The sequence below is a fragment of the Haliaeetus albicilla genome, chromosome 11 (assembly GCF_947461875.1).
Source record: "Haliaeetus albicilla chromosome 11, bHalAlb1.1, whole genome shotgun sequence".
In the NCBI taxonomy this organism is placed as follows: domain Eukaryota; kingdom Metazoa; phylum Chordata; class Aves; order Accipitriformes; family Accipitridae; genus Haliaeetus; species Haliaeetus albicilla.
The window spans coordinates 10,944,388-10,971,327 of NC_091493.1; the positions used below are offsets into that span (position 1 = coordinate 10,944,388).

The following is a 26,940-nucleotide window of genomic DNA, read 5'->3' on the forward strand; positions in this document are numbered from 1 at the left end:
GTGTGAACGAAAAACAGAAAACTAAAAGGAGAAAAGACTGCTATTTGAGACTGAGAGATGGAATGAAAACCCACATAGCAAATACTGTTTAATTTGGGTCCAGGTATATATAGCTACTATTCCTTGCTTCAGGAGACCTACTGTGCCTTCCAGTTGAAGCAGGGGTCTCGGAACATAACTGTGCCCCAAGGTTTTTCTTGCATACATGGGATTTATATCATGACTGGCATCCAGATGAAAATCTTGGACGAGGTCACTGTTGGAGTTTGGTTAATAGAATACGCAAACTGGATGTTTAACAGATGTTAATGGAGTATGCAAAATGTGTTAGGCATCTCTGTTTTTTGACTAGGTAAAGACTGCTTCGGGATTTAATTTGACATGATAAAGAATTATTAGTGTAATAGGCTGTTCTGCAGGAAACCATGCAACCGATTTCTAGCCTGGAGCGTTAGCTGTTCTGACAACGTAGAAAGGAGCTTTTAACTTTGATAATACCATGGAAATTAGAGGATATTATCAAATCTTGGGATGCCTGTGAAGAAGGAAGCAGCAGTAGTTACTATCCTGTGTAGGAACTCTGAATCTGATATGCTGCTGTAGTATTTTTCCCTGTGAATGCTTTTCACCTTGCGGTGCAAGGGATGAATATGTGGTGAGCTATGGGTTACTGCCATGGTTCCTCCCAAGCTACCTGCAGTGGCAAGGGACTTGGACTCCCTAGCTGCTTCTGCTGCTCTGCGTGGTGGGGCTGTCTGCCACTACCTGCCACATCCCCTCACCCTCTTCTCTATGCCCAGTGGAGGGACAGCTTTGGGGAGGGTACTGGCTGGGAATGGCATGTGTGGGACACAGGGATGGGAAGGTAGAGCAAGGAGAGGGAAAGGGAGTGAAGGAAAGGAGTACTCTGTCTCAGAACTGGGTGGCAACTTCTATCTTGTCTGACCTACAGTCATTAGGCAAGATCACTCATTTCCATGCAGGAGGCGTTTGTTTGGGTGCCGAGTCAAAAACGGACCCTCTGTATAAAAACCAAAATGTGAATCTACTCTTGTGCTACCTTGTTCCTATGATTTGAATTAACCTTACCTGTAAAATGCCAGCTGAAGTGCTACTTGAATGTAGGCATCTGGGCTAATCTTTTGTTTCTTAATAAATTCCTTTCCATAGTTCTCAAACTTGTAGGCGATGAAGTCCAAATTTTTTACTATCCTGGAAAACAAGCAGAGGCAATTACTGTGAGGGGAGATGCAAGAATCTCATGTTCCATTTCCATTTGCAAATAAAACCCAGAGATCATTTCCTGCCTGTACTCCCTTGGACATGAGTGGGCTCCTGCTTTGCAGACAGTCCTGGCCTTTGGTAACTTGCTCCTAGTCAGTAACTCTTATTCATACAGATTCTAGACTGGGCTTGTTATCTGCAGTCTTACCATGAGCTATGGCACTCAGGTCATTCTGTTCATGTGAGTAAAACACCTTCTTTTAAAACCTAGTGTTTCCACTCCTGAAGGCTAAGCCAGGGCCTCCTTTGTTCTCAACAAATTTCTGTGAGATTTACTACAGTGAGAAATGGGTGGATTTAAAACCTGATGAAGGCTGTAAGCTCCTTGCAAGTTTCAGTTTAGAGGACTACTACCTTTATTTAAAAACAAAAAGGAATTACTCTGCACCCTGAATGTTTTCATACTCTCGTGTATGTTTCTAGCCACTTTGAGGTCTCATCTAATGCAATCACACTGGATGTACTTACAGCTGATCATGTAGACCATATGTTAATTCTCTACAGAGCGATCACAGGCCTGAGTGTTGAGATGAAATAATTTGAAAAAAAATATATCATTGCCATCCCCACCCCCAAAGATCATGCAAATCTTTTACAGTCTGGAAACACAGTCAGAAGAACTAACCTTTGTGGGAGCAACATGGATGTAAACAAATTACATTCCTGAATTCAAATTGTTTATTCAAACCAGTTGTATTCTACTGTCCCATATACATATCCCCATTGCCCTGGCTTTGGCTTTAGTCAGGTCAAACCCATAAAGTGCATCCACAAAAGCCGAGGACCTGCACCGTTTGCATCCCAGGCAAATAGGACTCAACTGTTTTTCTGGTGGTCTTTAGCTTTCCTAATATTTACATGGAAGGAAAGCAATGGTAATGCAATTCCTGAATACAGCGAAGTAGCTCCAGCCCGTAAGGGTGCCATCCTGCAAAAGGATGCTGGGTATGTCCAGTTTGGGAAGATGAGGAGGAGCGGGAGGGCAGGGAGAGCCCTCTAGGAGGAAACCCATGCCTGCATAAAATGTGCTGGGTAGTTCTCAGCTTGCAGTCATTGTTTAGAAAAACAAGGCATCTGTTCTACCTTTGGAGTTTTTCTGCTGCTGATGCCAAACGTGCCTGAATTTCAGGGGAACATTTCCATCTTAGTCTCCGTGGAGCAGGAAGCTCACTCACTGAATCGGCTCGGACTAATTTCTTGGAACTCTCTTTCCTGTTAGTTTGTGAGAGAAAAGTCTTTAAGGTCACAGGAATAATCTATTTGTTAAACACTGCTTTTTTTTAGCAGGTAAATGACTGATTTCCAACAGTTGTATGGGTCTTAGTGGCCCTGTGCACCAGGGGGAATTAGCCACTGGCAGAGGCTTCCTGGGGGCTAGAGTGGATACAATAGGAGTACTGAAAGGGGACTCACATGTGCTTGAGCAAGTGTTCAGTGCACTGCACCAGTACGATGCCATCAAAAGGGGAATGTTCACACACGGTACCACAGACTCCATCTCTTCCTACCACAAACTAAGCAAGAAAAAGAACAACTGCAAGATACATAGTGAATAAATCATGTTCTGGGTAAGTTACCCATGATAGCCACCTAAAGGAAGATATTGTCATTCTCCTGTGGTTTTCTTATTACTCACATCAGGAACTTCCTTGACTTGCAGATCAGTGGGTGACTTACAGATTTATCATGGGAGACTTTCTTGTCCTATGAATGGCATTGCATTGGATCCCTTTCATGCTACTATTTTGGACTGAGTCCTGTGAGAATATAAATTTTAGCATTTCCCATTGGAGTCTAAGAATTGGATTTAGCATTTGCTTTATGGTAGAGAAAACCTGTTGCTGGGGTTCTCCTTCCACATTTGGGGGCAATGCAACTTCCGTAACTGGGAAGTCCCTTAGGATCACATTTTATTTTGAATATTGTATCAAATAAGCATAGTCATCCTTATTTGATAGCTCTCTCATAGCTTGTTTTACTGTTCTGCTTCCTCTTCACCTTTTCTTTTGTGGTGCTTTCTTCATTTCCCTCTTACTTGTCTTCATTTCTGATTTTGTTGCATACACATGGTATAACTGGTGACACTTAACCTGCTGCGCTGTAGTTCTGTGATACCCCCAAGTGGCTGGTTACTTTTGCATCTCAAACAAAAGCAGATGTCTAGGACCAAACTGCAACTTGTCTCACATGTTTTCTGTCCTTTTTCTGGACTTTCCCCCCACTTCTTTTGAAGTGTCTTTGGTTGGACTTCTCCCACTCACATATGTGCAGAGTGAGCTATCACACATATGCATCCTGCCTCCCTGGTTCCCATGGGGTTTTCACAGAGTAAGTGTGTGATGCAGAAAGTTTAGCTGGATGTTTTCTGATGCATTACTGCAAAGTTGAAGAAGAATATGGAGAGAAAGAACAAGTCCTACTGTGAGAATGGCTTTCTATGTAATCTGCATTTGCATGAAAGAAAATTGGATCTTTTTTCCCTAAGAATTTCTCTTTGCCTTTGAATTACTTCTAGCCTGAGTACATCTTGACAGATGAAGATCTCCCATATACTGTGCAAATTTATTTGCTTTCTGCTACCTTCTGATAGTAAACAAAAATAAAATCTTGTTTATTCTCATCTGCTTGAAACATCTCAACTAGTGGCCCTGCAAATAACAAGGGATTTTAACTAGACAAATGGTTTGTTCTTTAAAAACACAGCACTGGAGTCTGCTAATAATGTCACTTGCAGTGGCATAAATCAGTAACGACTACTGAAATGTATTTGTACTGGGGTAAGTCAGTGCAAGTGAAATTAGTTTAGTGGTTTCCTTTTTTATGTTGCTGTTCTTAGATATGGCAAGAGCAACAAGCATTGCACAAGCAATGTATCAGTCAGGGTTTTTTCAATTTTTCATGAGGTGTCAACATTGTTGACAGCTGGAGATTAATACATTGCTTCACCCCGGGTCTAATGCAAAATGTGAAAATAACAGTGCAACACTTTCAAATATGATAATCAAAATCTGATTGGGGAAAAAGGCTGGAGAAATCAATACTTCCAGGAAAGCCTCAACAAGGATGTCATCAAATGAGTAAGCAGTCTGTTAAGTAAGAACTTAATACTAACTTAAACACACACTAAATTATAAGCAGTAGTATTTCTAGGACGTCACGAGTATGTGTGAAAAGAGAAAACAGAGAAAGCCATTGTGCTTTTCTTTTTTGTTCTGGGATGCTAGTCCAGCATTTTTATTTCATTTGATTGAATGTAATTAAATGTGTACTGTTTGTTGGTTTTTTTTAATCAGATGTCTACCTATCTGTATGTCTGTGTATCTGTCTGCCTCCTCAAGTGCAAAGAGCAACTTCAGGGAAGGTGAAAGCCCACCTGTGTTGGAGAAGGCCCCCCCACTGCCAGCAAGGCAATAGGTCTGCTTCCCCTGCCTTGCAAGGAACGGTGCTGCTCACACCAACCCTGCCTTGGCAGATGCTGACACCACCTCCCCCTCTTTCTCCCACTTCATTCTAAGTGGTTCCTACCACAAGGGCAACTGGTGTCCCTTGCCACGTGCAAGTAACATCATAGAACCGTAAGGTTTTTACCTGCATAGGTTTGTCATACCAACGGTTGGCCCCATTTTTATGGTAGCCTCCCCCATGTAGCAGTTGCAGTGCCATGTTTGTATCACTGAGTTCCACCTCGCTTGGGCTGTCCAGGCACACCAGGCATATGCACCGTTCAATCATGTCAAGAGAGTCGCGGTTAGTAGAGTCTGGGGATAAAAGAGTGAAATGTTCACATCCTCTTACCTGTAGTGCAGGACTGGCTGGGGAACTCTGTGGTCTTGGAGAGCACTGAAGATCTGACCATGACTGCAATGAGCTGGTGCCTGCAGAGCGCTCTCAACAACAGAACATCTCAGTGCAAGGAAAGGTTACACCAAGGCATTCGTTCATGTGTTAACTTTTGCAATATCTCTGTATCTTTCATATGATTCAATAATATCCACTTTCTTTTTCTGCCTTTCATTTCCTGAAGTAATTATATTACAAAATAGATCTATTTTACTCTTAAAGCCAGCAATGTTTACTTATTTTATATATAACAGTTACAGAGAGGACAGGTGGAAAATAGAAAATTTCAGAGCTCACGCTATTACTGCAGTGCTGCAGTATTCTGCTCTGGACCAGCAGGGCCTATACTCGTTTTGTGCTGTTCTCCTATTAAAACCCTTTTCTGGACAAGGAACAGCAGGGCTTATGTTGTTTTTGTATTCTTGTATAAAACCTTCCTCTCTCTCCTGTCCCTGGTAATTTCTTGTACTTTAGAGAAATAAGCCCTGGACTGGGTATACTGCCTACATCACGAGGAAACATCTGCGGATGAGGTCGTGAGGTTTAGTTTTTGAACATGGTATTGCCAAAACCATGGGCTGATACATTCCACTTCTTTCCTACCACTAGTGTAATGCTGAATAAAATGTCCTTTTTCTGGGTCTCTTTCTCTGTTTCTTTTCCCTATGCTGTCACTCTTGCTTCTACAGATGGACCACAAAGGCTATTTTTATGTTGTCCTCAGCGCTTTCCTCCTTATTAATGGTGTATTTATGAGGCCTTTTTTTTCTCAGCTTCTTTAACTCAGAAAAATTATGAAGGTAAAGGTTTGTACACTTCTGAGGGCCAGTTTGAAGCATAGGAAATATTTAATTGTGAGCACTTAATACAGCTCTGAAGCATATAACATCATTAATTGCTGTTAAATGGTTGTTAACAAGATCAAAGGAAAAAGGGCTTTCAAACATCAACTTAAAATTCCTTCCATTCTTAACGGATCAGTTTTCATCTGCTGGTTTTGCTAGATTTTGGTGAAAATGTTTTTGTTTCAGAATGTTCTTAATGAAAGATATGAATTCAGATTGATCAACACTTCTTGCAAGTCTGTGCTAAGTTCAACAAATCTGTGCTCAATTCAGGAGATTATTATCACTGAAAGAATGGAAAACATGTTTAAAATGAAACAATTCTGATTTGCATTTGAAATATGGAGCCATTTCAAAATGTGCATGTTTTTAATGTTTGGAAATATGAAAAGTAGCTTGATCCTCTGAAAGAACAGCATTTGTCAAGTAAGAAAAATTGTATCTTCCCAAAATGAGTAACATAGGTTAGTGAGGAGCTAGAAAATATACAGATGCTTGTTATCATCCAGGTTCATTCGCCAGTTGCTGTGTAGTAAAAAAGAGCGCAAATATGCAAGAAAAGAAAAAGGTGCCAAGGGAAGGAAAGGCAGGTGATAGCAGTGGCTGAGAAGGAAGGGCGGAGGTGTGGCCTCTAGCAAGTTATGGTAAGGTACTCTCTATTGCTGTCTGGTGGCTCCTCTGAGGGAGTGTTGGCAGCCATGGGCCCAAGTGACAGGGATGGCCAGCGTGAATTCTTGCAGGCTGTGTGGGGACCTGGTGGAGCACACAGTGTGTTGTCTTCCGTTGCCCACAGAAGCAGAGTCCTAGGGAATGCACCTGGCATTCCTGCCAGCTCCTACAAAGACTTGAGCCAGGAGATTGTAATTGATGGGGCATGCAGATAGGTTGAGCTTTCTGCCAGTGATCTGTGCCTCCCTACAACATGTAAAACACTGATGTCCCTATGAATTGTCTTCAAAAGCATTCAGAAGCTTTATAAGGGAGAAGACACGTCCCTGTCCTCTTTGCTGTAAAGCTCTTCTAGTATCTGACACTTGCAGGGCTGACCATAATTGTGGTATTTATTCCATTGATGGTCTGGGTACATCAATGCAAAGGCTGAAAAGACCCTTTTGAATGGAAGTTGCCCCATATACATCAGCTGCTGGTATTTGTGGACAGGCACCTTCAAGGAAAAACTGCTTGGACGGTGATTTACAAACTGCTCACAGCTTGCTCAGCATTCTGCTTTATGTTGTCTGATAGGTTTATATATATTTCATTGTGGCTGCTGCCCACACATCTTTGACAGATATGAATCCCTTATTCTGACATATGGCTTCAGGGTATCTTGAGTCTAGGTATTAGAGTGAATAAAATTAATCTCTGCTAGAAAAAGAAACATAGGGGAAAGATGCCCTTACAGAAAGAAACAGACATGTCCAAAGAGCTGATCAAACACTGAAAAAATTATCATGTAAAACGGGCAATGAACTGCACAAGAATTCATGAACTGTGACTTGGGACGGAAAAGAAGTATTTTCGGAAAGAGCTGAAACAGCGGAGAAGTATGAGAACAAGCCTAAAGCCCTACAAGACATTTCTTGTCCTTCTTCCTTTCTAATGCACACAATTGCATTGAATTGGCCAGTCAGCTGTTGGTTAGTTGGGGTTTTGGGGTTTTGTTTTAAAAACAAAAACATGAGGAGACAGTTCTGAATCAAATTCAGATATAGTATGCATGGGACAGCAGCCCCTATAGCAGTAAGAATTCAATTCCTGTGCTTAGGAAAGTGAGTTAGTTCTACAGCCTGAATGCAGTTAAAACATTGAATGTGTTCATAAATCCGTGATGGCTAGGTTTATTACAATTTCTTTGAAACTTTCTCACCTAGAAGACCTATCCTCTACTTGTAGGTCTATGCAGGCCCATGTATATATCTCCTTCATAACATCTGCAAAGTGCTGTATAGGTCTTCTCTGTCCTGAAGCATCATCTTTTTCCACACCCAGTACAGAACAGTTGTGGAGTGACCCCTTCCACCTCACACTGCTTCACTAGAGGCTTTTCTCTTCCTCTGTTAGTTATTGTTGCATGAACATTTCACCACAGATAAGAAAGAAAAAAGGGCTGTTAATAATCATGTATCCATGTGTAACAGCAGTGTATTATACTATATAGAGGAGCTGTGCTAATACAAGTGGTCTAGGATGGGATTCCTGCTTAGATTACAGAAGGCTCACATCATGGTGCTGCAATATTTGCTAGTGCAGAATCTGGTTTTTTTCAGCTGCATAACTGAGTTGGTTTGCTTCCTCATTAAAATGAATATTTTGGCAAATGCCAGGCAATCCAAAAACACCATAGAGATGGTCCTGCTAGTTTTTGTTGATTTGTCTTTAGGATTATGTAGGTTTACAAAGATGATTCTGCTACAGGTTTCAAGGTACTCACTGTTTTACTTAAAAGCATGGCATGAAAATAAATGATTAGGTGTTTATCCCAGTTTTCATTAAAATAAAGAATCTTTTTTTCTCCTGCTTTAAAAAGAAAAGATGAGGAGGGAAAAACCTAAAGATGAGACTGGTACCACATAATAATGCTCTAATAATGGCCAGGACTCTGTGCGTGTGTGTGTTTATCTATATAAAGTTATATAAGCACAGATAAACTTGAATAAGGAAAGTGAAGGTCTTCCTTAGGATGGTAAACATATTTTGAGACTATTGGCAACTCTTGTGTGGTCCAGGGCATTGGTAAAACAGAAATATTTTCTGTAGCATTGCAGAACTGGGGATAAAGAGATGAGTTAACACTTTTCTCAGGAGGGAAAATGAATACCTAAGTCATCTAAAATGGCAAAAAGAGGGCGTTTACATCACTTATCTTCAGGGTAAAATATATAAGGTGTGAAGTGATGGAGGTGACCAATCCCATCCTTTATTTTCATCTGTTTCAAAGTCAGGTATTCAAGTCTAGAATCCAAGACAGCTAAATGCTGCCTGTTGGAAGACAGAGAGAACTATCCCCAGATAATAACTGGTATCACCTTTCCTAGATACTTACTTAAGATTTGGATGAATCAGCCCTGGTACTTTCTATTTTTCTCCATTGACTAGAGAGAGTACACGGCTAGATTCAATAGGTGTTTAACTTGTAGATGCCTTTGTTAGATGAGATGAAAAATGTCTAATAGTTGTCAAAAGTGAAGAGGATACATCATTCCTATTGGTACAAAATGGATGTGAAGAAAGAGACAAATCACAAAATCTGATGTAATGTAATTTATGTGATGAAAAACAAAGAATGAGTGACAGCTATTTACATGGCGTAACACTTAAACATACACAGCCAAAGAGTCAAACCGTATCTGCGGCTTCCCTGGTAACACACATCTGAACACTTACAGGTATTGAGTTTTGTCCTGCTAGAAAAATTCAGCAGTGCCGTTGCACATTCAGTCCTATATTTGCTGTAATGTTCACTCCCAGCAAAGAAAGGCAATGATGGTGAGGAGGAAGAGGAGGAAGATGATGAAGAGGAGAAAGCTGGGATTGCTGCTGCTAACCTTTCATAAGGATCGTCCTGGCCTCTGCCCACTCTGTTCTTCCGTCTGTTGTCAGCAGGCCAATTGGAGGCAGCATTTCCTCTTCGTTCTCTGCCATTTTGGCTATCTTTCGTAACTGAGTGAAAAGATCTCCCTCACTGAGACGACGGAAATTAATGACAACATCCAAAACAAAAAACTGCAAAAAAATGACAGAAGTCAGAAGAACAGTCACAGATGGGTTGGACTCTTACTGGTCCAACATTTCACTTTTGCCTGGGTGGGTGTTGAGATGCTGAAGTCCTGCCTGGAGAGCCAGGCCTGCAGGCAATGGAGCACAAAACCACTGGGGACTGGCCCAGGGCTCACCCCTCCTGTGTTTTTACACCAGTGTAATGCCAGCTGCTTCAGGAGACTTACATTGTGTGTTGGGCTCAAATAAAACGTAGGTTATTTGAATAAGCTTAAAAAACCCTGAAGAGATAAAATCAGGAAGTATGCAAATTATTTCCATGGTATTATTTGTTTAAAAATAACCTAGAGAATCTAGAGAACTTCCCATTGAGGTGAAGAACAGGACTTCCTGGAAAAGGGACCACTAGGATCTACCCCTTCATTCCAAGGGGGCCTGCAGGCATGGCTCCAGTACTACAAATAGTCAAGCTGTGCTGTAAGGTACCCTGCCCAGCCAACACACTCTGCTGCTCGATGCCATTTGTTGGTTGGGGCAGATTCACTCCAAGGCTTCAGTAGTTTTGCCTGCACCTATGCTAACTTCCTCAGGCATAGCTCAGGTCCCCCTACACGCGATGGTGGTATATATGCCATGTGTTGTGTGCCAATACTTGACTGTCAAGAGAAGAGCATTTCCAGCAAATGCAATCTAATAAGATTTTTTTCTCTGTGGTTTCACCTCTGTTTAATAAACATTTTTGTTTGAATGTGAAAGCAAATGAATTCTGCCGCATTCTTCCTTTCTGCATCACTGTACTTGAAACATAATGTGGGCTAAAGACAAAAATGCTGCAGAAGCATCTTTTGGAAATACTGACAGTGAATGCTTGGTAAGAAGTGAGCTCATACGTAGCATGCTAATTGTGTTTCTGAACAGTGATTAGATTAGGCTCTTCTTGAGTGAATTTAAGCAAACTAAGAAATATAGAAAGGTATAAAAAAAAAAGAACACTCATTTACCTGATTGTTACAAGCAACAATGATGTGCTCTGGTTCTGGCATTACGCTGCTTTTCTGGGCCACGAGTGTATCTTTGGTATGTCCTGGAAGACGATAGGAAGAAAAGAGTCCATAGTATTGCTTCATACAGAGAGGGTGACCAGACAGCTGTCCACGAGCAAAATCAACAGGTAAAGCATGGCTGGAGAGAGAGAAGGAGAAAAACAAAGCCAGAGGAAGAGAGGGGAGAGAGAAACAGAAAGGAAAAGAAATCTAATCTGTCCTTTGTTCTGTTACAATTAGATCAGGTATGACACAAATTGAATAATAAAACGAGATTACAGTATAAGGGAAATAAATGAATTCCCATACCAAAGTTAAATGCATCATTCCTGGCAGCTTCATGCATATTCATTAAGCAATTGCATTATCATCTAGTGGAAATGGAAAGAATAGCAGGTCACAAGCAGCTTTGCAATGTGCATGGGAAGCCTGCCTAGATGGGACCTCGGAAACCTGCCAGGGTGGAAGTCAGCAAGAACAGCTGGAAAAGACATAGCACCTTGAAAAAAAGTACTGACGAAATTCACTGCAAATCACAGTGGCCCTGTACTGTGCAGAGTGGTTATGGAGTGTGTGAGAGGGCCCTGCCTGATGAACAGGAACGACTGGGGCAATACAGAGGGCATTTCTGTTTTCCACAGAGACTTGCTTATGTGCTAATCCTTACCTAGACCTATGGGGGAATAAGTGCTGAAAACCTATTCCATTTTTATTGGAAGGCATGTGAAAACAACACATCCTAAAAGGCTTCTTCAGTGGCCAGAAAAAAAAAAAAGTAGTTATCACAATCATGATTATGGATTGTAAAATATCCCACTGACACTGTAGCAGGAAATAATGGTGCTGTCACTTGGGAGAGGCTGCAGATACCACAGGAAGAAGATTATCTTGTAGTGCAGAGGTTTTCCCTCAGCAAAAGAGAACTAAGCTTCCAGCCTGTCAGAGAGGGGCAGGGGCAAAGAAGCACACAAGGAGGGTTACTGTCATATAGGTAACATTTTATGCTAGTTTATCTTGTTTAATTGTCTCTTTAGAACTGCTGCAGTTCTAAATCAGGGATATTCACTTCCTGGCTCTCAAACTCTCTGCATCACTTATTTCCTTGTACAGGTGCTTAATTTTTTTTGTTCCTTAGCAGCAAAACAGGGTTATTAGCATTCTCCTTCTCCCACATTTTGCATAATGCAGAAATCTGCTTATATTTAACAGAGTTTTAAAGAGCATCTATGATGATCAAAAATAGTGGAATAGCATGGTAGATTTAGACAAGACAATCTGTAATTATAGCAGTTAAGAAAGGCATTATTAATGCTGACTGATGGCACCAGAAAAATCTTGTACTGATTTAGGAGATGCCTGTGTAAGATCCTACAACTCTTTTATGTGAGCAAGTTAGGATTTGTTTGAAATATTTAATTCTGGCAACTGCATGGAATACCTGCACAGTTAAAATTAAATGCCTCGGTTTGGGCTGGAATATTGTGCTTCTGCATGTGGGATGATCCAAGAGAAGCTAGCAGTACACTCGCTGGTAGAAGTCCTTAAGAGCAACAGGGAACTGAAAATGTTACAATTACAGTGTCCTCATAATTATACAGGAGGGGTGATAAGCAAACAGTAATAACAATATGAGGACGCAGTAGTGAGGATTTAAATGATTATTGATTTAAGACAAGCTAATCTGATCACAGGAGTCTTTGGATCTAGAGTAGTGAGGTCAAAATAGTAAGAATTTAAATTATCCTTTGTTTAAGCAATGTAGTTTCTTTATCTCATCTCAGATGCTGTCATATAAAGATGCAATGAACTACACTAGTATGCATGCAGTAGTACTTCATAGCACACCACTGCTGGTGTATGCATTTGCATTGCATATCTTGGACAAAAGTATGTTCTTAATTAAGTACCTCTTCTATACTTTCTGAGGAGTAGCTGTCAGACTTTTGAAATGAAAAATCAAACAGCCTCTTCCTCTTTCTTTTACCTAATTCATAGATGATAGGGTATTCATTGTTTGAATATGAACTTTGCCTTTCTCATCCAAATAAGCATTGCTTAAAGCATATCGCATAGGCCTCTTGTATTTCCAGACAGGAAAATGACCCCTTCCCTATCACAGTGTGGTGTCCGTTGTGTTTGGCTCTCCACTGTTTCTATTCTTTGGGGAGCAGTGATTTCAGCAGTAAACTTGGAACATACTAGGTGAGGTTAAGAAGCGCTATGTAAAATGTTGTTATGAGCTACCTCATACATGATTTAAACAATCATGGATTTCCCCTGTGTTTATTGCTACGGAAAGTAGCAATGGCTTAAGTAACTTCTTATTTTCACTAGCCACCGAACAAGCCTGTCTGTGGTGAGGCTTCCTTCTCCTGGTGGGATGTGTTATTTCTTTTTTTGGGGGAGGGAGGCGGGGGGGCTGATGTTCTAAATGGAGGGTGCAGTACGTGGAAGGGGCACAGCATCCTGGCAGGTGTCCGGTGCCAGGGGAGGTGTGCAGGCTGTGTAACTGCAGTGCTGCTGCTCTTTGGGTCTGGGGAGCACAGATTTCCTGGTGTGTTCTCAGTAGCCCTGTCAGGCAGATTGTGGGTGTCCTTTGGGCAGCAGCACTGCACGTGCTAGAGTGATGACTACCAGGCATCAAAAAGAATCCTTCTCCAACCTGTTCGATTGCAGTAATAGAGCAGAAAGTGCATAAAAAATTGCTGAAGCACTTGCCCTGAAGCATGCTGGAGCCCCAGCCCTTCCAAATGGTGGAGAGGTGCAATGCAGCCTGACTTCGGGCATGCTAGAGCACCCTTGAATCAGAAGCCCTGCAGATACTCAAGCAGCAGCTCTCCTTTTAAGCTACTTACGTGTCCAGTAAAGCTTTATAGTCTTGCACTCCTGAAATGAGATTGGCGGCAAACCTGCAAGTAGCAGATAGAAGTGACATCAGTCTTTTGTCATTTGGCAACACTGGGCTGTTTCTGAGAGACAGAGGAGAGCCTGAATGATTGATGACACAGCATAAGGAGAGAAAGTCTTCTGGCTTGGCAAGAAGAGGCCCCCGCCCCCACCTAAAACCTAAATTAATTCACGTCAAGAGAAATACAAAATCCTAGAGATGGTCCCTTCAAATGGTTAAACAGACTACCACAGGAGGAAGCCTGAAAGCATTTATTTAGAGAATAGGAGCAGAGGCTGAATATTTAATAGAATCCTTAACATGGGTTTCAATATCAATACTCATAAGCTGTCCAATTTATTAGAGTACTTCCTGTCCTAAGCAGATATTCTTTCTGCAGAGCTGTGGACAGGTGTATTATTTCCTGACACTGCCCATTTGCACTGTGTCTGAAAGGGAGGCTCTGAGAAAAATATTTCCTTGTTAAAGCACGTGCATTAGAAAATGCAAAGTGGAGGTTTTTCAAAAGCTGTGTGCACAATAAATTTAGTCAGTAATGAATGGAAGCATTTATAGTTATGTTTAAAGTAGAGTAAAAAGATGCATTGGCTGTCTACGCAAAATGTTAGAATAACACATATCGGCTTCAAGGTTCTGGCTGTTTTATAATAGCATAAATTCACATGCAGTTAATTCGTTCAGTAATGAGCAGCTAGAGAGTGCTAAAAGCAAAGAGGAAAATTGCACTATACGAAGGTAGATTTGATCTGTTTTACTGTTTTAAAAGGAGAAAATGTTTTAGCAAAGGCTGAAGAGTGGAATCCTGTTTTAAGGGTGTCTGGAGAGGTATATTCTGTACTTAGCTACTTGCTTACCTTTTCACTTTTTAAATTATTGTAATTGCCCACAACAGCTCAAAGGAGAAAGGTCAGTTCAGGGCTGGGAAGAATGGGCCTGAAGGAAGCAATGTTCTTGGGGAGGAATGTTTTCTGAATTCTTATTCTTAGATCCCTTGTGTTTCTGGTGCCCTTTTGGGCATCTGAGAGGGACAGTTTAATGCCAGTGTGGCCTTTTCAGTTTGCAGGGTGGCTACGAGTCATAGTGATGGCATGTTAAAGATCGTTTTCCTTCAAACAATGTGTCAGAAATTAGTATTTCTTTTTTCCATTGCAAAATGGTTTGCTTGAATTATACAATGAAAAGCTTGCAAATATTCCTTTGAAAAGTTATAAATCCCTTGGCATTTTTTTTTCATGCAATAAACGTAATGACACTTTTATTTCTGAGTATCAGCATGAGTAACCCCAGAAACACTGCCCTCAGTCAGCAGGCCTAGTATGAAATCATTTAATGGTTACAGCCCTTTTTTTTAAAATGAAACTTGATTGTCTTTTTGCAAAAGCAGTACATTTAAAATATCCTTTCATTTAGCAAAAGCTGCAAAGTCGTAGTACATTACCTCAGTTGGTCATTTACGTCCTTGAAATACTGACGAGCAAAGATAATTGCTGGGCTGGAATTGACTGGAAGAGCTAGCCGGTTGTTGAGGTACATGTCATCCAACCAGTAGTTAAACACCTAAGGGAAGGGGACATGAAATCTTAAAGCTATGAACAACATGCAGAAAGGCAGTCTGGGGGTGAGGGGAGAGTGCTTGGTGCTCCTGGTGACCTGCAAGGGCTCTGATTAATGGAGCTGCTGAGCATTTTCAGTCTGGGCTCTGTGACCTCAGCTCAGCTGAAATCAGCCGCAATTCCATAATCCTATTTTTCAATCAATGGCAATTTACAGTGTGTTCCATTAAAAAGTAAACAAGCTCCATATCGTGGTATTTTGGGTATTTTCTTGTTTGCTTCTCTCTACAACAAAAAAGTGTTTGAGTACAACATGCTAACTGCTGACTCTTGAATAGTGATTGGGATATATTTAAGAGACAGAAAGAATTTTACTAGTGATGGCTTTCCTCGGGGGGGGCTTCAAATACTTGTAAATCATGCCAAGATGCTCTGTTGTTAGCCATCAGATACTGTCCTGTAGCAAGACAGAGTGGGAAAAGAATTTCCCAAGCCTAATGGTTCGGTCTTGCAGATACTGGTATGTGGATGGGTCCCCTGGAGAATTCCCTCTGTGTCCACTCACACAAATGTAGATTACTGATGCTTGACCCAGACAGACACACGTATTAAATTTCTAACCATTTTTATTGAAAACACAGATGTACGGTAACCGTATTCTTTCATATCTGAGCAGAGATTGAAGAATCATTATTTGGAAAATAGAGGCTTTCATAAAAAGATCAAATGGTCTTTCAGAGTTTAGCAGGCATGCTTTGCATGTAGTAACTATAAAAAACAACAAAATTATGCAAAAATAATTATGAATGCATGCATCAGTTGAAAAAGTTTTCCTCTGAGATATTTCATTGCTGTTAGAACAGATGCTTCCCCCACAGTCTCTGGAGTCTTCAGGAGGACAGGCTAGAGCTGTACTCCTGGCAAGTTAAATTCTAAATAAAAACATTTCTAGTTTATCTTAAGAATCAGGTATTTAATTTTAATAACTGGTATTTAAAGTTGAGACGTTTCAGAAAACGTTTATACATCCTTCCGCTGTAATTTTCACGGTATAAGTGGTTAAATGAACAGTTGTCTCCTGGAATGTTATTTGTTATCAGAAACACTATTTAAGTGATGGTTAATTTAGCCACCAAACCCATGAAGTTCTATGATCAGAATAACAAAACAAGATTCAGCAGCAGTTAGTGGAGCCCTCAGACTATGGCAACAAGTAGTTCGGAAATTAAGTGCTGCTTTTAAAATAAAAGCACTGCTAGTACTGTTGCCTTTTTTTCTGACTACAGCAGCAATTTGATGGAGTTTTCTTGTGGGTCACACAACTGAAAAGTTATGGGAGAACCACATTTCACTGATATCAGTAGCAAGCCTGCAGGATTTCACTGAATCCATGAAACTATTCAGTGTCTCTCTTCCTTGCTGGGACAGAAGGACTTCAATGAAATCAGTGCTCTTACTTTTCAGCTGCCATATTCTAACGGTTAATGCAGGCAGGATGAACTGTGACTTTGTGGAATGATAAAAGCTATGGCTTATTTAATTTTCATGCCTTGGGAAGCAGAAAGCTGGACTTTTTTAAAGGCTAAGTTCTCAGCATGGTCTATGTGAGATATATATATACATGTATGTGTATATTCGGCAAAGTAAGTACTTCAGGGTAACTACACTGGTATGGTGTGACAATGAATGGCAAATAATAGTTTCATTTAAAAAGAGTAATTCCTACCCTAAAGTGTTCCATTCCAGAATAATTCGACTGGATCAGAGCTTTGGCTAGATGGGTATGCAAGGCACTTTTTATAGCCTTATCAGAAAGCATTTTTCATTTTAATAAAACCTCTAAATCCCATAATTAAAGGGAAAGGAAGAAATTACATCCAAAAAGGATGTAATATAGTGCTTCCTAGAGGTAGGGCTGACACCTGTGTGCATGCACCTGAGATGCATGAATTCCCTCATTTATGTCAACAAACTGTTGATCTGCAAACATAACAATGACATGGATTTTGACATAATTTGAAAATTTTAGCCTAATTATGTCTGAAATATTAATTCCCTTTGGTAGAATCTGTGGTGACCCCTGTTTGTATTGACCCACTGAAAGAAAGCAGTGATCACCTACAGAACATCACAAAGAGTTTGTAAATGAGCATCATCCAACACAGCAATTATTTCTCATCTGCATTTGCTTACCCAGTTTGTTGTCTTTTCCCTTCTTTCCTGGAGGATTTGCTGCAAAGATTCCCCCAGGCCTCCTGCAATTCCAAACTGCTCCACAATGACCTTGGTCTTTCTAAATTGCTCCTCTGGCACCAAGTGTTTCATGCACTGTAGGTACATGCGTAAGGTCTGTTGTAGTGGTGGGACTGGAAGTTTTGGCACTGCCTAATCATAAAAAAAAAAAAGAAATTAGCAAGTAATTCTACTTGTTCCCAAACTGTCCTCTTTTTTTTAAATTTTTTTCTTCTGTTGCTGATTAATACATTGCAACCCTTTTTTAATCCATTTATTCTGTTTTAGTAGTTGAGATGCCTGATTAGTGTACATGTAATTGTGTGACTTCAGTGGAGTTTCATTAGGTCTTAAAGTGCCTGGATTTTAGGACATAGTATGTGGTTGCATGCAATACTGAAGCAGTGGTAGCTCTCCAGTACCTCTATTTGTAGGCCTTTGGCCAATGAGGATTTCAAATGGATAGCCCAGGAAACTAGTGGAAAACAGGAAAATATTCCTTGGTAAAAATTCTAGAAATCCTAGGACAAACAGGCAAATAGGCATGATGCAAGCATATAGTCTGAGCTAGACTCTAGGAAATCTTCAAATACATTAGAGCATAATAAAATAATGCATTAAGAGAAGGTATTTCTTTAGTAAAGAAGTGCATTAGCTTGTGATCAGTAAAACCGTGGGTTAATACTTGTCTGATTGGTAATATGACTGGTTATAAAATTGCAGAAATAGGAAAAATGCAGATCTACCTGTTTATTAGCACTGACTACATACAATCCTCAATAAACCTGTTTTTTACCCTGCCAAACCTCTGCTGTCAGCCAGGCTGGAACCCTTCTAGAAGGCCTGATAAAACATTTCTGTTTATACTTGCTTTATCCTTACCCTGTTTGGAGCAGGAAACCAATAGTATCTGGGAAGAAAACAATCTCATGCTGTCCATGCAGTTAAGCTTCCTTTGTTTTTTAATGTAGAATTAAACAGGTGAAGTGTAATTAGTCATATAAAAGCCAGAGAAGTTATGGGAGCAGTGGGAAAATCAAGCAAGTCCATGAAAGACTGGGAAACTGCAAGAGGCTGTGATGCTCCAAGCATGGTTCCTCAGGGAGGTGGATGTGTCTCCCAGTTGAGAAACAGTCACCTAATTCAGCTGTGCTTGTCTATCAGTGATTAGTGTAGACCATAAACTTTTGGAGGGTTTACGTCTCTGATTTTTGCCTGTCTCCTAAAGCAGGTAAAGTTCAGATTTTTTTTACTAGCTCTTGATGTAATAGACAGTCCTTTTCACAGGATCACAGGATAATAGCGTGATTTCGGTTGGAAGAGATGTCTGGCAGTCACCTAGACCCACCTGCTGCTCAGAGCAAGGCTAGCCGCAAACTTCTGTGCTAGTGCATGCAGAGAGGGAGGGGGTGGAGGAAGTGCTCTGAACAGAAGGCAGGGAGTGGGCGTCCTCCGAGCTCAAATACGAGTTCTGCCTTTTGACAGCCACGGAAGTCAGTGCTGCATTATGTTTCCCTATCTAGAAACTGAAGACTTCAGATACTCATAAGAAGTGTCATGGGATTACCTGTTATTAATGGAAATGCAAATCCATTTTAGCCTAGATCTCAGAAATAAAAGAATAGTAATTCTACAATTTCAAGCTATGTTTAGTCAGGGCATATCTCTTCTGTCATTGATTTCTTGGTCAGTGGAAATAGATGTGCCAAATAGCATTTCTTTCTGATACCTGGCTTTGGCCTTATCTTTCTGGGTAAGGTTACTGTACAGTTCATGACTCTGCTTAGGAAAAAAGCTTTTAAATCCAAAGGGTTGACTACTTACAGGCCTATACATCTGGCATCTTTTAAACCAGCTTGAAAATGAATCATATATGATAGTTTGATAGTTCTGTACTATTAAGAAATAATTACATGCCATCTCTGTGTAGTAATGCATCTGCTGTTGTGTAAAAATATTTCACTTACTGGAATTCTTCACAGGATGTTGGGATGAACAGTGTATTTGGATATGAGAAGCACTAATGTTAGATCAAAGTTCATGATTATAAACTGCTGCAGGATAACTAGTGTTGCCTAAAATGAAGAAATCAGCTCTGGAACAGAGCTTGGTTTACATTTATATTAATTTACATTAATTTACAGCATTAAAAGTTAAGTCATCTGTCTTCAACATATTTTTTTCCTTTTTTTCTTTTTGTTTTCCCAGAAGCAGTCACTTACTGTCTCATCTTTACTGCATGTATCTTTCTCTTTCTTCTGCATGTTTTTTTCTAGGACAGGCATTCCTGCATTCCTTTTGATATCTTTTGTTGAGGACAGAAACTGAAGCCACTTGGGGGCACTTATGGAACCTCACGCCTCAGTTCTGGAAATAGAAAAGATTTAAAGTCCAGTCAGTACCCATTATTTATAACCAAAATGTACATGGGGAGTATTCCCTGCACAAGCATACACAGAAGCTTCAGAATGCAAAACTGAAGAGAAATAGAAATACAACATTCAAAAGTAGCTGAACTGAGCCCTGTGGAGATTGCTCTGACATTGTTTGTCTCATTTCGCTATAAATTTCTTTATCCAGAACTATCTGATGCACATAAATGGTCCCTTCTCAGCATGGTTTATTTTGTCACTCTAATTTACTTCACAATGCATTGTGCTGTGATGTGCACGCTTTGTATTACTGTTATATGTTAGCTGGAGGAAAGAGGTGACTTTTCTTTGAATGTACTTATGTCGACACACGTAATAGTAAGGTTGCAGTTTTCTATCTAAGGATCTTACATGTCCTCCCTTTACCATTTTATATGAAAGCACCACAGTCTTTAAATGTATTTGTTATTGCATGGTTCCATGGCCACAGTGAGGTGCTTTCATCTCCGCTTGTAAGGTGTGGAAGCTGTGGAAAGGAGCTTGATGGAGTCGTGCCTTTCTCCCCTGCAGGCTAGAAGCTCGCAGGGTGCCAGTGCTTTGGGGCACAGCTCTGGGCTGGGGGACCCCGTGAACCTGCCTAGGCTGGCAAGCTGGCTGTGGGAGGACTGGGAGGGGTGGCATACACTGCATTTGAGCTGCTTCGTACAGCAGCCTTCCCAAATAGCATACACCTATCCAGGGAGATGGCTTAACCTGCCAAAAGTCACAGAAGTCATCTGTGACAGAGCAAATGCTTCCACTTGTGTCTCTCTGGTATTGTTCTTATCCTGGTTTTCACTTCTAAAGATGCCTCTCATTCCTTTTCTGTGCAAGAATAAGCTATATGACACACATATTTCTTCTGATATAATAGTGCCCACACCAAGCAGTTGTCCTTCAATTACGGTGGTACAGCTAAAGCAGAGTAGTTCTTCTGTTCAGTCAGCTCTTGACAGATCACAGGTTTTTGGGTTTTTTTTAATTACTTTGCACTGTATGCAAAATACAAAAGACAACATGTGTTGACTAAGTAGAAAAGAACGTCATATTTCCTTTCTGAAACCCTTGGGACTGTACATTCAGAGCACTTGAATTATTGCATTATTCATTTCTACAACAGCTTTTAAGAACAATTTGGATAAAAACCTAGTGTCTGAAAGTGAGATGAAGAGTTTTGTTTAGCGATGGGCAGGGATGGCTGTGCATTATTCCTTCCCCGAGGAATTGGCTTTGCTACTCCAGCCTTGCGGCTTCAGTGTGGCTCTGTCCATGTGTATGTGGTCACTGACACCTTGTGTTGATCCTGTCTTCTCCCCGTCCTGCACTGGCTGCCAGCAGGGCCATGTGCTGTGAAGGAGGTTGTATAAGGTTGAGAGATGTCCCTGAGGCCCTGGAATGAGCCACACAGCAAACTCATGTTGATCTGTCATCTGCTCACGATTTCAACCCAGGTGAGAGACGATTTCCCTCACGGAAAGGCCACATTAACCCGCTGCGCTGCTCCGCTCCCTCTTGTCTGCTGCGCAGGTCTCATCACTTAGCCATGCCCTCTATTCCTAGCAACGTAGGTTCAAAGCACTTCAAAAAACGGACACATCCTGTAACTCTTGGAAGGCTGTGGCTTTACCAGTTGTTTATGGGCTGGCCTTAGCTCCCCACCGGTGTTCAAACACAGAGCAGCCATTTTGTCTTCAGAGCCCCTCAAGGCAAAATCCTGCTGGTATTCTTCTCACTGGGACTTTTGTTCTTTCTTTCCTTATGTTTTTTGTCAAACTGCACTATGGAGTCACACTGACTACAAGCCCATACTGGCTCTGTGTCTGTGGGAAATGCTACTGGTAACAGACTCCCCTATCTGTAAAATGAGTGTGATAAAGAGTTCAGGGGTGGTAGCCTGAACTGTACTTTTCTCTGTCACGGGGATGAACTGAGGCTTTGTCTCTGGTTCAAGCCCTGCCAGCTTAGCATCACACCCAATCCTGTATTTGCCTAGGAAAGGACAAGGAAACTGACACAAGAGAAAATCCTGCAGAAATTCAAGATGACTTCAAAGTTGCTTGCCGGAATGGCTGTAAGGTGCACTGTCAAAGTTATTAGGCAATAACAAAAAATAATCCTAGCTGTTTTTATTTACAGCTGGCTTAGCTGGAGGGCCGGGGTGAGGAGCTTAGCAGGGTGGCTGCGAGTCACGGCAGGCTGGGGAGCCTGGTGGCCTTCCCCACGGCTCAAAGCAGCAGCTCAAATCCACAACAAAAGGCACTGATCTCCCCGTTAGCAGATAGCAGAGAAGGGCTGAAAAAAGCCCCCGTGCTTATACTTGAGTTCTCCATACATGTGGGCTCGGGAGGCAGCTTGCGACATATAACGTTGGGGCACTACGCTCAGCCCCCATCTATTCATCCTCACTCTCGGTGTTATCAGGAAGATAACCTTAAAGTTCTCGGGCATCTCTGCTCAAAGTCAAGAGGAACGCAGGCGTTATCGGCAATACACGTGTGAAGCGCGCACTGCCGCGGCCGCTGACGTTCCGAGAGGAGCCAGGAGCCGCCCTGTCGCCTGCCGCCAGCTCCCTGCGGGCCGCAGCAGCGGCGGGGCCCGTCGGGGACCGCTCACGCTCCGCCGGTGCCGGCGCGCCCCGGGACCTCCCCGGGGGGTGGGGGTGGGGGGGCCCTTCCCTCCCGGACCGCCCGTCGCGGCGGGACCTGCGGGCGGCGGCGACGGGGCGGCCCCGCGGGTGCCGCCGGCGCCGCGGAGTTCGGCGAGGGGAGCCCCTCTCGGCTCCGCTCCGCGCCGCGGGACCCGCCGCCCCCGCTCCCAGACCCGCGGCTTTCCCTCCCCGGCACTTGCAGCCGCGCCGTCGGGGCCGCGGGAAGCCGGGGGGGCGCGCAGCCCGCCCGCCCGTACCTGCTCGTCGGGGCGCTCCGGAGCGGCTCCCGGGCGGGCTCCGCGCGTCGCGCCGGCTCTGTCCCAGGTACCTCCGCCTCCTCCGCGGCCGGGTCCCCTCTGGGCGGGGGCGTGCGGAGCGCGGCTCGTCCCCGCCACCGCCTGGCTCCTCCCCGCCCCGCGCCCCCGGCGCCGCCCGGCCCGGCCCTGCCCGCCCCTCCCGCTGCGCGCAACAGGCGCTGCCGCCCTCCGCGCCCGGGCCGCGCCGCTGTCGGCCTGCCCCTTCTGCGGGCCGGGCCTGGCGGCGGCAACGGCGGCACCGCCACCGGCGACGGCTCGCCCCGTGCCGGCTGCGTGCCGGGAGGGCGGGCGAGAGAGGCCGGGCGGAGCCGGGCTCGCCCGCGCCCTTACCGCCCTCGGGGTCAGCCCAGAAGCTCCCCGGCGGCGGCAAGGGGAGCCCCTTTGGGTCACAGCTCTCGGTGACCCGCGCCGCCACGGGGGGTTGTCGCCGGTGGCGGGCAGCGTCGCAGCGGGGCATCTGCGGCTCCTGAAAGCTCCGTGGCCGAACAGGGCGGGCGGCGCTGCCAGTGGGCTGCCGGCACCGCGGCCGGGAGGGGCGGCGGCGGTGGTCTCCGGAGGGGCCCGGGCTCCGCGGGAGCTGCCCTGGGGCCGGCAGCAGCGGCGGACCTGTGCCCGGGCGGGAGCGGGGGCGGCCCGGGGCGACGCCGCCGTTGCCGCTTTAGCGCAAAGAGAGCGGCTGCGGTTTAGGGAAGCGGGGCTCAGCCCCTGCCGCGGCGTCCGCTGCTCCTTCGCCAAACCCGCTGTGCCAAAGCACCGTCGCCCTGTTTTCGCGAGTTTTGCGCCGCCTGAGCGGCGACCCAGCCGACCCGACAGGAGCTGCGGCGCGGCGGGGCCGCGCGTCCCGCGCAGCTCAGCGGAACCCACGAGCGGTTTCTCCGCGTCTCCTTCGCGGCACCCAGCTTCCCACGGACGGGCGGAAGCCCTTTCGTAGTTGCTGTGGCCGTTTGTATAAGTTTTTCCCCCCTCTTGAGATGACAAGTAACTTATTTTGTTTCCTAATGAGCTAGGAATTTAAATAAACGATTTTCTTTTATATCAGGATAAATTTACAGGGCAGATTACGCATTCTGGTTCCATTCTGGTTGGATTGAAGTTTTCCACTTTGTGCAAAGGTTTGAATGAAGCACTTCACCTATCTTTTAATCCCTCTCGGCCACACCGAGCCGGGCACGTTGCAATTGGGGCAGCTTTCAGCACCAAGAAAGGCGTTTTCCAGTGTTGTGTCTCTAACTGCCGGTAATGTAATTTTATTCGAATATTCGAAAATTGAAATTCATGATTATGAGAATTAAAATTAAATTCGCGTGAGAATATGAGGAGCTGCTTTTAGGCAATCGATAGCATGTTTGCAATGCGACGTTGATTGCTTGGACCCGTTAATGTATGTTTTGAGGAATGAATGAGAACAATTTTTACCAGGGTTTTCTCCTGGGCGATTTTGGTAACCCGTGACGTTTGTGTTATGAGGAATTGTTACCGTAGGGGTTACACTGAGCACAACCAGCTCCCTCCCTCAAGCAGCCCTCAACAATGAAACAAAGACAATCGATCCCCTTCAATTCCATTTATTCAGATCGTATTATTCTTGTAGTTTGGACTTCAACGTAATACAGCATATTGCACTTACCAGAGAGCAGCACAACAGAAAAAGTACAATACTTCAGTTTATTCCCAAGGAAGAATAAGATGTTGTGATAGTTGTTGCTCTTCTTAAATATATGAATCCAACTGAAAATCTAAGTATATGTACACAAGATTTACTAAGTCCCTGAATATGCCATTCAAAATTTTACACAGACTTTTTTGCTTTTCTTATATTTTTTACAGAGATATACAGTATGTCACACACAGTTTCAGCTTGAGAAAACTTTGCACAGTTATACCCCAGCTACGAGGCTGTTGGGTTTTTTGTTTTGTTGTTGTTGGTTTTCTTGGAAGGATCCCCCCCAGATTTATGCCAATGATTATTTGGATAATTTTCTGCAGGATTGTCCCCCCATTCCCCACCCCCTCCCCCTAGCCAGAATGTTGAAGGAAATACCAATTAAAAATAAGTCTAGAAGAAGAAAGCCATTACATCATGACGAAGGTTAAACTGTATATATTGCACATCGGTACAGAAACATAATGCAGTAACGCTTTCATCCCCGCCTTTCCCTCTCTCCCACGTGCCCCTCCTTGCTCCCGGGCTGGGCCGCGTGGGGGAACCTAACTGTACTCGTAGTCTGACGAGTCCTCCTCGGACACCCCTGTCAGGTCTCTGCGGTAAGAGTCCATGCCGTTCTCCTCCATCTCGCCCGCTGGCCGGAGGGTTTTGCCCACGCCTTTGCGCTCCTCCATTTTGATGGTGTCGTAGAGTCCCTTAGGTTCATCTTCAAGGAGGATGTTCCTCTCTGAGTGAGAGGGTTTCATTTGGCAGACGTTTTTGAGGAAGAGGAGGACAGGGGCGTAAAGCACGTTGGCGAGCCCCATGCCCAGGTTGAGCTGCGCAAAGCCCATAGTGTGCACAATCTGGCCGGCCACGATGGGCCCCAGGGCGTACGCCACAGAGTAGGAGATGTCTGCGATGGCGTAGACGCTGCCGTAGACAGAGACGTGGCGCACGTCCACCAGGAAGGCCAGGGTGGGCAGCAGGGCCGTGTCCACCAGGGCGATGCCGAAGCAGATGCCGCAGAGGGGAACGATGACCTGCCCAAAATTCCTGCAGGCCGGCACCAGGCAGGAGCTGGCGCCGATGATGGCCATGCCCAGGGCCCCGTAAAACCACTGGAGGTGGGGGTACGCGGCGGCCAGCCGGACAGTGACGTAGACGCCCAGCACGTGGGGGAAGAAGGCGGGCAGCCAGGTGAGGCCCACCTCCCACTCGCTGGCCCCCATGGACTCCTTCATCCAGTTGGCGATGGTGGGCTCCAGGAAGGCCAGGGGGATGTTGCAGGTGGCCAGGGCCCCCGCCACCACGGCGATGTAGGGGTCGACCATGAGGCGGTGGATGGGGGTGCCGACGGGCATGTTGGCCCGCGCCCCGGCGGCGCAGGGTGGCGCCAGGGCCAGCAGCAGCAGCCCGTCGAGGAGGCAGACGCAGGCCAGCACCAGGAAGGGCACCCGCTTGCCGGCGAACTCGTAGAGGACGCCGCCGAAGGGGGGGGCGGCCAGGCTGCCGAAGGAGATGCAGGCCAGCGCCGTGCCCAGGGCGCGGCTCCGCGCCGGCTCCTCGGCGTAGCGGTCGGCGATGAGGGCGATGCCGGCGGTGTCGGCGAAGGCCGAGCCCAGCCCCTGCAGGCTGCGCGCCGCGAACAGCGTCGCGTAGTTCTCCGCGAAGGCGAAGGTGGCGGTGGAGAGGAACATGACGGCCAGCCCGGCCAGCAGCGGCGCCTCGTAGCCCACGCGGTCGATGAGGGTGCCGCTGAGCGGGTTCACCAGCAGCTGCAGCATGGCCTTGGAGGCGAACAGCACCCCGATCTGCACGTCCTCGTTGCCCCCCGCGGCCGGCGGGTACCGCGGCCGCAGGAGGCTCCGGTTGCCGCCGCCGCCGCTCTCGTTGCCCCCCGCGGGCGCGAACGGGCCGGCGACGTCCCCCCCGCCGCGCATGGCCGCGATGTAGTCGGGGATGATGGGCACGATGACCATGTAGAGCATGTTGTCCAGCAGCAGCGCCACGCACACCACCACCAGCAGCAGCCGCCGCTGCCGCCGCGCCTCCCCCATGGCGGTGCCCAGCCGCCGCCGCCGCTCGCCCACCGCCTCCGAGAGCCGCGCCACGGCGGCCCGCGCCCGGCCCGCGCCCCCCGCCTCCGACATGGCCCTCAGCGCCGCCGCCGCCGCCCCGCCGCCGCCCGCATGGGGCACGGCAGGGGCGGCCCCGCCGCCTCCGCCGCCCGAGCCGCCGCCGCTCACCTCCCGGCGGCCGCCGCCAGCCCGCGCCGCCGCTGCGAGGCGGCTCCGAGGGGCTGGCCCTCCATCACCACACTAATAAGCGCCGCGCACGGAAACCCCACCCGCCCCCGCCACCGCGCCGGCCCCGCAACCCCCCCCCCCCCCCGCCGGCCCGGCCCCGCCGCCCGCCCTCCGCGCCCCGCCCCGCCGTACCGCGCCGGTGGCGGCAGCCCTGCCCGGCCGCGGGAAGGGGCTGCGGGGCGGAGG

At 45.4% G+C, this 26,940-nt stretch overlaps 2 protein-coding genes across 3 annotated transcripts in view; both read right to left on the reverse strand.

Annotated features, from left to right (window-relative positions):
• CHAT (choline O-acetyltransferase) overlaps nucleotides 1-22,894 on the reverse strand; it is a 42,716-nt gene extending 19,822 nt beyond the window's left edge. For both annotated transcript variants that reach the window (XM_069796140.1, XM_069796139.1), the window contains exons 1-11: nucleotides 22,741-22,894; nucleotides 19,648-19,792; nucleotides 17,387-17,578; nucleotides 15,079-15,197; nucleotides 13,588-13,641; nucleotides 10,691-10,871; nucleotides 9,518-9,695; nucleotides 4,873-5,042; nucleotides 2,698-2,798; nucleotides 2,368-2,496; nucleotides 1,090-1,212 (exon numbers count right to left, since the gene is read on the reverse strand). In XM_069796140.1, the coding sequence (XP_069652241.1) occupies nucleotides 1,090-1,212; nucleotides 2,368-2,496; nucleotides 2,698-2,798; nucleotides 4,873-5,042; nucleotides 9,518-9,695; nucleotides 10,691-10,871; nucleotides 13,588-13,641; nucleotides 15,079-15,197; nucleotides 17,387-17,578; nucleotides 19,648-19,710 (1,310 nt within the window). In that variant the 5' untranslated portion in view covers nucleotides 19,711-19,792; nucleotides 22,741-22,894. The remainder of the gene's footprint in view (nucleotides 1-1,089; nucleotides 1,213-2,367; nucleotides 2,497-2,697; nucleotides 2,799-4,872; nucleotides 5,043-9,517; nucleotides 9,696-10,690; nucleotides 10,872-13,587; nucleotides 13,642-15,078; nucleotides 15,198-17,386; nucleotides 17,579-19,647; nucleotides 19,793-22,740) is intronic.
• Nucleotides 22,895-24,355: 1,461 nt separating this feature from the next.
• Nucleotides 24,356-26,715, reverse strand: SLC18A3 (solute carrier family 18 member A3). The gene has a single exon (XM_069796141.1). The coding sequence runs from the start codon at nucleotides 26,596-26,598 to the stop codon at nucleotides 25,009-25,011; it is 1,590 nt and encodes a 529-aa protein (XP_069652242.1). The 5' UTR covers nucleotides 26,599-26,715; the 3' UTR covers nucleotides 24,356-25,008.
• Nucleotides 26,716-26,940: the final 225 nt, after the last annotated feature.

Excerpts from the sequence above, each read along its gene's own strand:
- SLC18A3 (XM_069796141.1), bottom strand. The coding sequence starts at position 26,598 with ATGTCGGAGGCGGGGGGCGCGGGCCGGGCGCGGGCCGCCGTGGCGCGG.